Here is a 12,061-nt window from a genome sequence, read left to right as displayed (position 1 = left end):
ATAGCTCTTCTTCAGATACCTGAAAGTCTGTTATGCAGAAAATAGAGCAGACTTGGGCATTGGAACTAATGGATGGAAATTGCAAAGAAGTGGATTTCACTGAACATTAGGAGATACTAAGCTAGTGGAACAGACAGCCTTGGAAAGTGTTGGGTGTCCCTCCCCCACCCCGACGTTGTCCATATGACAGGGATGTTGTAGTTGCAGTCCTACATTGCAAACCCTGCACTGAGCAGGGGTTGAACTAAATTTTCTCTAAGGTCTCATCCAACTCCAATCCTCTGTGTCACTATGGCCAAGTTTGATATCACAAAGAAAAGATACGGTTGGTGCTCCAGCTGAAGTTGTGCAAATGCATTAATGCCAACAGTTGCCACCTGTGTATCCAAACACAGACTAGAATCCTGGAGTAACCCAAATTGCTAGCCTGATTCTTCAGGAGAGAATACTACTCGCTCTAAAAACCCCCGGGATAGTCTTTCTGTGTGGGTTCATGTAGATTAGTAGCTTAAACATCATGGAAAACAGAACAGAACCCTCTGGGGCACCATAGGGCACTAGCCAAGGGGCCAGACAGGAGCCTCCCAGCACCACCTTTTGGAACCAGCTGTCCAGGTAAAACTTGAACCACTGAGTGACATCTCAGGAGGATACCCTGGGCAATAATGGTATCGAGTCAATGAAAGGTCCAGCAGAACCAATAGGGATGTATTTCCTTTTTCTAGTTCCTGGCATAGGACATCAGCTAAGGTGATCAAAATTGTTTCAATCCCTTAACCAGGTTTGAATATGGATTTAAAGTGACCTTGATGATGTGTTTCATGCAGCTGAGAGACCATTTTGCAGCTGAGAGACCATTTTGTGTTCAAGCACCTAGCCCAGAAATAGAATGTTAGACTGACCAGAAATTATTAAACTTAGTGGGATTCAGGGAAGGCTTTTTCAATAATGGCTTTTTTTAGGCTTGGTGAAACCACACCCTTATGTAAGGAGGCATTCACCACTCTCCTTAATTAGCCAGTTTCTCCTCCTCACTGTTTTTACCAGTCAGAAAGGCCCAGGGACACACACACACACACACACACACACACACACACGGTAGGCCTCACCTGTCCATATCCTCGGGCTGTGCAAATTGAAAAGTAAGAACAAGCAGTTGCTCTAGGTACCGCCACAGAACATACACTAAGACTAGTAACAATAGGTTACTGAGGATTCCTCCTACTCCCCCTTAAGGCTCATGAGGCATCCCTGCCCGTGGTTACATGAAATAACTTCGCTGGATGAGACTGCAGGGCGTAATGGCGATGGGAAAGTAAGCTTGCTTTTGCCATTATTATTGCCACGGCATAAGTCCCTAAATTGTGTTCTAGTTTGAGTTGAGTTCTGATTTGTCCCGAACGTGCAACTATATTTCTAAATCATTTGCTGAGGGACTAATGGGATGTTTCCCATGACAGCCTTGCAGTTACTCCTTGAGGTGAGTTCACCTGCTTGCATAAGAGCTGTGCTTCCATGCTAGTGTGGGTGGGAGGGAGGTGCCTCTGCTGCCCCTCTGGACAGAAAGCAGGCCATTGTTGTTTTGACTGAGTATTTATCTGAAGGTGGATTTTGCCTGAGGGCTGCTGTGGCTGTAGGAACTGAGTCTCATGGAAAAGAAGGCAAAAGCCACAAACCCAGCAGGTGCTAGTAGCAGAAGAGCCGAAGAGAAGCACTTGAAAGGAGCCAGGAGAGAGAAATATGGTCCAAGGCACAGGAGTGCTGCTTGGGGTCTTGGAGCCTCCTGTAAATCACGGTTACTGCACTTGATTCAGCATAATTGATGCGGCCTCGTTGCCCACAGCTGATGAGGATTATATCAGCTTGGTTTAACAGTCTCATTTCCTACTCCCAGTGCACCCTTGTTTTAATGTGTTTCAGTTAATGAGGTAGAAGAGAGGATGAGGTGTTGCCATTTATACACAGCCAGAATCTGCGCAGAGGCTCCACCAGCACAGATATAGCTACTCTTGGGCATTGAGAAATCCATTGCTTACCTTCCAGTGGATGTTTCTGGCTCATGGCTGCAGGGGGTCTGTTGCAGGCCCCACCTGAACTATGTATAAGGCAAAGCATTCGGGGGGGGGGGGGAGTGTTTGGATCCCCTGTGCACAAAGCCTTTGTAGCTTTGGTGTCTGGGGGTCTCAAAATCAGAAATGTGTGTGGAAGAGTTGAGGCAGAGAATAGCTTCCTACCTGCTCCCCAAATCCTATTATTAGGAACTGCTGCTGAGGTTGGTGTTCTGTGGCTGTCTGTGAGGTCTTTGGCTGTGATAAGGGTTTCTTGTGCCAGAGCCTGGGAGGTCTTTGAGTTGTCACCCTTAAAAACTGCCCTCTGCTGCTTTGGTAGGGGGTAGTGTTCTATCTGAGCAGCAGCTGCCTGCAGGTGGAAGGGACACCCCCTCCTCTAGTTAACATTCTGGTGTGAAGTGTCTATAAATAGTTAAGCTGCCTGTTATCTAAGTCCTGGCCTGGTGCCAGGCCTTGGCATCAGCTGGCTGCCAGCACAGCCCCCAAGGCCTGCCTATTTCAGCACTCCTGAAGGCAAAGCTGCTGTTGGTTTAAGCAGGAATTAAATAATTACCACGTCTTAGCTCTCCCCACCTTCCCTGGGCTGACACTATAAATTGTCAGCCTGCTTGTATTTAATGCGAATTATGTCATATGGTATCCCCTTTGATTTTGACATGCCTCAGTTTGTAAATACATGAGCCTCTCAAAGGATTGTGGTTAGCCTCGGGGGGCTGAGTGGGGAGCAAGCACAATGCTTGCCTCTTTCAACAGGCGGAGTAGTGCCTGGCATGGAAAGTGCTTGCTGCTGCTCAGCATGTGACGAAGGGAGGTTGTAGGAGAGCTGGAGAGCCATGGAGTCCCCACCCCCAGCTTGGCGGGGATCCTGTTGTGCGGTGCTGTGGCTGTTTGCCTTCATGAGGCTTCTCCAAAAATGTGGGTTCCCAGGCAGATGTGTGCTGCAACTGTGCAGGCATATAAATGAGCTTTGCATGAGGCAGCTCCTTATTTGGCTTCAGCAAAGTACAGCAGAAACAGTTGGGGCCAGATGTGTGAGATTCTCTTGCCAAGCAAGTGAAGGCTGTCTCTTCAGCATGCTTTTCTGAGCCCTGTTTTCATGTTTGCATTTTTTAGTTGCTACAGGAAGGGGGCTTCTGAAACTTGACCTTAAAGTAAAATGCAAAGCTGTGATTGTAAGAAACAGTAGTTACAAGCTGGGTGTAAACCAGGCTTCCTCAAACTCGGCCCTCCAGATGTTTTTGGCCTACAACTCCTATGATTCCTAGCTAGCTGGACCAGTGGTCAGGGATGATGGGAACTGTAGTCTCAAAACATCTGGAAGGCCTAGTTTGAGGAAGCCTGGTGTAAACAAATCAACAGGTAGTTAAAAAGTATTATTCTGGGATATTCTCCACAGAAAAGTGGTGGAAACCAAACAAATTTTCTAGACTTGAAACTGATAATAGATTCCTTAAAATGTGATTCAGTGAGTGGTGGTCTACTGGGGTCAGAAAGGGGTCTTTTCTCTCACTGCATGGCAACCACTACAAACAGGGCAGATTCTTGAGTGACACTGAGATGTACCAAAATCATATTTTTTAATGCCGTGGATCGGGGGCTTACAAAGTAATTCCCCTTAAAGTCAGGTCAGCTGGGCCTAGGGAACTATCTTAAAATGTGACTTGGTTCCTTGAACTTATGAAGAGGCTGATGGCTGAAAGTCCAGCTTATCTTGTCTCCCCATAAGCAGGGCATGAAAACAACAGCCCTTCCCAACTGTGGCCCTCAAGCAACTTTCATTCAATAGCAACCTATGTCTTCTTAACAAGGAGGGTTCATTTAGCTCTGGTGGTCAACAGCAGTTGATCGGTGCATCCTCCCATTATTTTGCCTAATAAAATTTTGAAGCCCACTAAACAAGTGGCCTAGGGACGCGGGTGGCGCTGTGGGTTAAACCACAGAGCCTAGGACTTGCCGATCAGAAGGTCGGCGGTTCAAATCCCTGCAACAGGGTGAGCTCCCATTGCTCGCTCCCTGCTCCTGCCAACCTAGCAGTTCGAAAGCACATCAAAGTGCAAGTAGATAAATAGGTACTGCTCCAGCGGGAAGGTAAACGGCGTTTCTGTGTACTGCTCTGGTTCGCCATAAGTGGCTTAGTCATGCTGGCCACATGACCCAGAAGCTGTACGCCGGCTCCCTCAGCCAATAAAGCGAGATGAGCGCCACAACCCAAGTCGGTCACGACTGGACCTAATGGTCAGGGGTCCCTTTACCTTTAAACAAGTGGCCACATCTGTATATTGTGGCAGCAATTCCCACAAGTTAATGACGGAGACAATTAGGAGACAAAAACCAAAAGTTCAAAAGTGAAAATTACAATATGGATTAGAAGTACAGTGGTACCTCGGGTTACATACGCTTCAGGTTACATACGCTTCAGGTTACAGACTCCGCTAACCCAGAAATAGTTAAGAACTTTGCTTCAAGATGCTTGGGTTAAGAACTTTGCTTCAGGATGAGAATAGAAATCGTTCAGCAGCGGAGCAGCGGCAGCGGGAGGCCCCATTAGCTAAAGTGGTGCTTTAGGTTAAGAACAGTTTCAGGTTAAGAACGGACCTCCGGAATGAATTAAGTACTTAACCCGAGGTACCAATGTATAGTATTCAAATAACAGAAGAAATGATGAAATGATTAAAGAAGCAGTTTTAACAAATAGATAAGGCAGACCTGCTTTGAAGAAGACAGACGTCTACTAGGGAAGATAAGGAATTGGAAATGAAGAATATGGCGGCATAAGTTCTTTTGTAAGAACTTATTGATTTTGTTCTTTTTTCTGTTATGATTTTTGTTAATCTATTGTGTGTGTTAAGTAAGAAAACTAATAAAAAGCATATTTTTTAAAAAAAGTTAATGTCTTTGTTGTGTGAAAGAACGTAAGAAAAGACTGGCTGTAGCTGGATCAGGCCAGAGGGGGCCTATCTAGTCCAGCATCCTGCTCTTTCAATGCCCAATCAGATGCCTCTTCTGGAAAGCCCACAAGCTGGATGAGAGCAGAACAGCGCTCTCCCCACTTCTGATTCCCAGCAACTGGTATTCCGAGGAATACTTCCTCTTCTAGTGAAGATAGAACATGGCCATCATGGCTAGTAGCCATCAATAGCCTTGTCCTCCATGAATTTGTCTAATCCCCTTTTGAAGCCTTCCCTGTTGCTGGCCATCTCTGGCTCTTGCAGGAGCAAGTTCCATAGACTGCACCTGAACACATTGTAAATAAGTACTTTTGTCTGTCCTGAATCTTCAGATTCATTGAATGAACCCTGTAGGTTCTAGTATTATGTGTACAAATTCTAGTAGAATGAAAGAGAGGAGAGAAAAAAAAACCTTTTCTTTTTTCCAAAATGTTCAGTTTTATATCTGCTTTCCTACACCCACCCCCCATTTCCCCCTCTTTAGGTAAAATTACCCAAACAGTTTAGCTTTTCATTGTGGGCTGCAGGCCAAACTTCAAAGACTCTCCCCAAGTGAAAAGGGGTTATTGATGGCTTCCAAAAGTCCTTGATGTTATGGATATGTGGAAATCCTAAATGCTAATGTTAACCCTGTATGTATGTATGTATGTATGCATGAATTATTATAATATGAAGCAACTGAAATTGCTAGGCATTCTACAAAAATTTAAAGCAAAGGCTCTGCCTGCAGGCAGGCATACAATTGAAAGCATACCATGATGGTAGAAAGGTGTTCTCTGAGGTCAGTTCACACTTTAGTAGTGGAATGCTTTGTGCACAGGAATAGTTAGCTTGTGTATCTTAGCAGGTCATGGATCTGTCCCACCACTTTCTCAATTGTGCACTAGGGCAATATGTTCTTATAATATGAATCTGATGGTGTGGTAGTGCCCCTCATAAAAAAAGCATTGAGATGAAAACCAACACTACCTTCTTGATCAGCAAATGTAAAATTTGCCACATGTCTGATCTCCAAGTTATTGGCTTACAATTTAACGTTGCCTATGCAGGTGGATTGCTGCCATGAGTAAAGAAAATAGCCAAGTTGGGCCTTCACTTTAGTTGGATGCCTCTAATTTGCATGTTTTAACATTTGCACATCCCTTCTGTGAACATGGTTAATGATAAAACTAGTTGGCTGGGCTACTGAGTGTTTCACTGAAACAATTGCCCCACAAGTAGGGATTGGAACTTGGGTCTCTCCAGTCTCAGTCTGATGCTGTAACTGCTAAAAATCCATAGCATGGATGTTCTGATCCTGGACCCTAAACCCAAGGGAAACAAGCCAAGGTAAAGCACCAGGACTAGGGCTTCCTAGAGGAGACTGATTGCAGCAGAGGCCCAAGGGAGACTGAGAGATGCCCCTTCCTGGTCACTTGCTAGGTTATAAGGTACACCTGGTCCCTCTCAGGCTTTTCCTTCCTCCTAAGTAGACTCCTGTGGATGACGTCTCCTGGCAACTAGGGTCACATCTACATGGTACATTTAGAGCACTGTTATGACACTTTAACAGCCATGAAGAATCATGGGAACTCTAGTTTGTTAAGGGCATTGAGAATTGTAGCTCTGTGAGGTCAGTACCCTTAATAAAGTACAGTTCCCAGAATTCTTTGGGGGGGGAGCTATGATTGTTAAAGTGGTATAAGAGGGCTTTAAATGTATGGTGTATCGGGTGTGGATATGACCCAAATGTGAATTTCCTGCCGTTGGCTCTGGATTTCCCACATGGCATGAAGAGGTATAATTGGGTTGAGGCATGGAGGAGTTTACGTTGAGGACTGGCAAGATGCCTCAGGGTAGCTGGGTACTACCCAGCTACAGGGTAGCTCAGTGGGGGCTCAGTGGGCTATTCGGAATTGCCACTGGGGGCAAGGACTTTATGTTCGGTCCCAGAACTCCTCCTTGGATGAGTGCCTACTGAATACTTTTGTATTCTAGCACTGCTCTGAGATCACTCCCTATAATCAAGTTCATGCACTCATTGGTAGGCACTGTGCATTAATTACTATCTCATTTCTTAGAATGAGATAGGCCTTTGTTTGGCCTCCAGAAGATATGTCTTTGTTTCTGTTACGCACCATCAATTGGTTGCCCAGTGACAATATAGCTACTATATGCATTAAATAAATGACTTGAAGTAAATGTGTTTATTGGGAAATGAACAACCCAGAAGAAGATCTGTTGTGCCTTTGACTGAGCGTAGGATGGGAGAAATTGGGACTGATTCTTTCCAACAGAAGCAAGTCTCACAAAAGTTAGTGACCACAGTTCAAGTGGCCCTTGTTTCCCAGGGAGGGTTGCAGAATTGCCCCCGCTTATGTGGACCTGTTTCAACTTGCATGATGAACCTTTCCGATGTTGTGCTCCTCAGTTGTCCATAAACTAGTGACCCCTTCAATAGGCTGGATCTCATGTGTCTTACATTCTTGGTGCTTATGCAGCAAGTCCCTGGTCTCACTTGAGTGTCCAGCTAAAGCTGCCTTTGTCAGGTGCTTTGGGACTGAGTGGCTCTATGGGCTTCTTGGTATTCTGCCTTTATCCAAGACCAGCCCATTGAAGCTACTCTGGGGTCATTTCTGGAGTGCTTCTGTCTTGGGGTTCCCAGTAGAAGCTTATCTCAGAACAAGCTGTGTGGGCAAGGAATTCAGGGTGTTAGCTGGTTTCTAGATCTAGTTGGCAAAGTGTTCCTTTAGTGAGCAGTGGCCACAAATAGGCAGAGCAAGAGAGCACTACCAAGATTTGATTCACACCACTTTTCATCTCCTGGCTGAACCTCCAGATTTCTAAAGACACAAAGTTCTGATAAAAAGTAATTAATCCATGCAACTTGCTTATTGCCAGCTGGTATATAGACAGGAGGTTTGTATGATTCTGACAAGGGTGTTTGTGTGATAGGTAGAAGACAGGGTGTAAAACCTTAAGAGCTGAAGTGATGAAAATCTTATGCTGAGGTTTAATGTATGCAAGTGTTGAAGCCAACCCCAGAGCTGAGTCAGGATATCCCAGAGATGAAGCCTTCCTAGTCATGTATTTTATTTATTTATTATTTCCTTTTGGATGTATACTAAATGCAAGGATATGCAAGATCGGCAACTTGTATTTTTAAATTTAAAAAAAAAGAGTAAATGTGAAGGCATAATACTGTTTCAATAATGAAATACTTTTTTTAAAAAAAGAATAACACCTCATACTCATATTATTCCTCTTGTGTTTTTTAGTCTGCAATCCTTTTCTTTAAAAATATCCTAGGAAGGAAATTCCACAACCTTTCTAAGTTCTGCATAATTTTTTCCTAATACTTAATTTTTTTGGTAGATGTTGATATCTATCCAAGCTGCCTAGTTTTAACAGAAACCCAAGCTGTCTGTTTACAGCCTTCCCCTTCTGCAACAGATACTGTTGTTGTCTTCTGGTTTACTCATTAGATATTATTAGGTTTATTTATTGAAAGAATTTTTATCCAGAATGTGGTCTGAATTATTGGCTGATGATGACCAGTCTACTACTTCATGAGGTTTTCAAATCCTGGTTAAAGTACAACTCAGTTACTGTTGCTGCTGCTTTAAGGTTCAAGTACAGTTAAGGCTAGAGAGGGGGGTTTGTTCTACGAATTGGAGGAAGTCCCTGAACCTGCTGCATGCTCACTGTCTTTTGATTACAACTTTTTTATCATTATGACTCCGGCCTTCATCAGCCCCTGGACAGCCCTTTCAGATCTTGATGGTCATTGCAATGGTGTGTGCAGCAGTGATGTGGCACAGAAAAGCTTTTGGAAGGAAAATCTTTTCACTACTAGAAAATTATCTGCTTTAAAAATGTTTCATTGAATTGACTGATAACAAAATGAATGAACACAATACAGATCAAGTGGGGGCTGGAATAGATACAATGCCAATCATATCTAAAGCAAAATCTTAATTAACTTTTTCCAGGTGACTTTCACTAGAAAGCACAAATATTTATGCACACAGGTATAACAAAAATAATATGTTAACAGTTTTCAGAGCTTAGTTCCCCTGCCCTTTAAAATCTAAAGTCAGGGATGTGTGTTTCTATTGAGTTTGTTATGTTTTAAAACACTTTAAAGCATTAATAAAATAGCAATAACATTTAAACCATACTTTGTGAACCTTATTGATTCCCCCAGCCCCCACCAGTCAAATATTTAAGTTTGATTACTTTTGGCTATTGGAATCTTTTTAAAAGATAGCTCGGCAGCATTTAAAATTAACATGCTATGGTGTAGCATGTTTACTAAATGTGGGGCAAAGAAACATGTGAAGCAGGAAACATCCCCCCTCCCTCAAATTCCAGTTCAAATTGTCCTGGTGCTGGAATGGGTGTTGTGTGGGGGAAAGAGGATTTCCCATGTCTGGATCTCTCTTCTAGCTAGGCTACATGCTTGTTGAAAGCTTGCACCCGAGGCCAGAGGAGAATAACGCTAGCAGGTCATTCAACCTCTTTCTGAAAGAAGCAAGGCAGGAGAGCCCAGCTGGACTCCACATAGCAGCCTATCAAAGAGGTGGCATGAGAAGAGTACAAGTATCCTTATACAGTATTTCTGACTACAGTAATACAGTCCTCGGTTTGTCCTGTCTTATAACACCCACACTCTGAACAAAACGGTGAGGTAGAAGGAAACTGGGAGGCATCCAAACTAGAAATTGTAATGAATGGCCCTTTATCTACCCTCACAGTGACCAGCTAAATGTAAATTTAGGCCATGACAATGTGTCAAAATTTCTAGACATGATAAATGATTGTGTCTTAACAGTTAGCCATGGAACCGACAAGAGGAGAGGCGACTCTTGATTTAATCCTATATGATGCCCTGGATCTGGTGCAAGATGTAAGTGTTGTTGAACTGTTTGGAAACGCTGACTACAATGCTAACAGATTCTACATGCATACATGCATACTGTCCAAAATGTGTTAACATAATAAATTGATTTTCAGAGGAAGAGATGGATGGATAGATAGATAGATAGATAGATAGATAGATAGATAGATAGATAGATGATAGACAGACAGACAGACAGACAGATAGACAGACAGATAGATAGATAGATAGATAGATAGATATGGCTGCAAAAAAGGAGAGAGAGCATAGAGATTTTAAAAAACGTATTATAGTAGAGGCTCCAATAAATTGTATATTGTAAATTAGAATGAGCACAAACCAGTCCAAAACCCCAATGTCATTAAATAAGAGTAAAGGTGGCTGTAAGAGGCAAGAGATATTCCTTTTAAGAAGTAGAAGTCTTGCCCAAATATGGAAAATAAGAACACAAACTCTGTAAATGCAAATATGAATTGTCAATAATGCAAGCAAATAAGGAATTTTGAGGAGCAGTTGCTATAGATATAAAGAAAGTTATAAATAAATCAGAAATAGGAAAACAACTAGATGGATTTTTAGATGACACACATGTGAAAGGATTGCTATAGGAGGGCTGGAAGGCTGCCAAAAAGCTAAATCAACCCTCTACATCTATATTCAGTACAGATGCTGGAGAAACACCTATATTTGGACCATCATTTTAGGAGGAAGAGGAGGCACCTAACCAACAAACTGTAGTTTTGGTAGTAGTATTGGTTAAATACTGGCAAGTCATTAGGGCTGTATTAGTGCTGAGACACAATAGGTGCGCTTTTCACAAGCAAGCCTCCCCCCCCCCCCTTGGCTATTGTTGCACACCTTTGTGTGACTAGGATGTAAAATTGTTTCTGAGGGGGACATAATCTGGAGAAGAGAATGTGTTCTGTTGCCAAGGCTATGGGGTAGGGCTGATCCAGTTATGCTTGGTTGACTAGTTGGGGCACAACGTGGTGTGTGTGTTCATCTGATTGTGCATCCACTTTCTGTTTCTGCTGGTTGTGACTAGAGGCGGGTGGAGACTTGTTTTGCAGTGCTGGTGGGCAACAAAACTGCCAACATAGCTTGGCAAACCAGCTAGCGTTGGCCAGGCTACCTGAGCAAAGAAGATGTGTTTCTTCTGATGCTGCTTGGGGAGGAGAAAGGAGAGGAGAAAAATCATGTGAGTAATGGCTGTGAAAACACATGACAAAATACTTGAAAGAGTAGAAGATAAAATGTTTTTTCTACTATTTTCCACACCTCACAACAAATTGGCACGACACACTATCCTTTAACAGACATATGCAGCATCTGCAATATTAACTTGCCAGGGGACTGAAAGATGCTCAGTATTACACCATGAAGATGGGGGGCAGGGAGTCCAGGGGGAAATGCATGAAATTACACATTTCTTGTCCTATCTTCCACTTAATTTAGTGGAAAGCATTATAAAGTCCAGAATAGCCAAATATAGGCTTAGGAGTAGCTGCCTAGATGCTAAATTGGTGTGTGTAGGTATCCAGAGCTGTAGAAGCATTATCTTTGACAATAAAGAGTTAACTATCTTCTGTGTGCATTCCTTTGACTGGGAATATTAGCACCCCAGTGGTCCAGAACCAGGATCTCTTCCCCAGAAGTTCTGTGATTTTAATTTAACGTATTTATTAAAACATTTATATTCTGCCTTTCTGTTGGGGATTCTTAGTTATAAAGTTTAAAGCAATATTTTAAAAGTCATAGATAACAGAAAGAGGCAGGGAAACACAGAGAAGATTTGTTTCCAGTGCAAAGTTCCCTTGAAAAGTCAAGTTTTAGCTGCTTACCAAAAGACAAGCAATGAGGCTAAAAAGATAGGTCTGCTTGGGGAGGATGTTCCACAAGTTAGACACAGCAGTCACTAAAGCCTCACCTCATGGTCAAATGATGAATGAGTCTGCTCTTGACAGTTCCTGGTGCATTTGGAGATTCTAGAGATTGAACCAGAGACCACTGGCAGCAAAGCATGTGCTCTACCCTTAAGCTATGGCTCCTAATGATGGGGATGCTGTTAAGGATGAATCATCTGTAGTGCAGAGCAGCAGATTGTTTAGCACTTAAATGGGATCTAGGATAGCTAAGGTTGACCTGAACTGGCACATTATAGGTCT

General features: G+C 43.1%; 1 protein-coding gene across 21 annotated transcripts in view; it reads left to right on the top strand.

The window, feature by feature from the left end:
• ZFHX3 (zinc finger homeobox 3) overlaps nt 1-12,061 on the top strand; it is a 395,772-nt gene that overhangs the window by 302,161 nt on the left and 81,550 nt on the right. For 17 of the 21 annotated variants that reach the window (XM_083452376.1, XM_083452375.1, XM_083452372.1 and 14 more), the window contains one exon: nt 9,831-9,905. The exons of the other annotated variants lie outside the window; for them this stretch is intronic. In XM_083452376.1, the coding sequence (XP_083308502.1) occupies nt 9,831-9,905 (75 nt within the window). The remainder of the gene's footprint in view (nt 1-9,830; nt 9,906-12,061) is intronic. 21 annotated transcript variants of the gene reach the window in all.

Source organism: Podarcis tiliguerta (genome assembly GCF_965153285.1).
Source record: "Podarcis tiliguerta genome assembly, chromosome: 8".
Classification (NCBI taxonomy): domain Eukaryota; kingdom Metazoa; phylum Chordata; class Lepidosauria; order Squamata; family Lacertidae; genus Podarcis; species Podarcis tiliguerta.
This window is presented reverse-complemented; position numbering and strand designations above follow the sequence as displayed.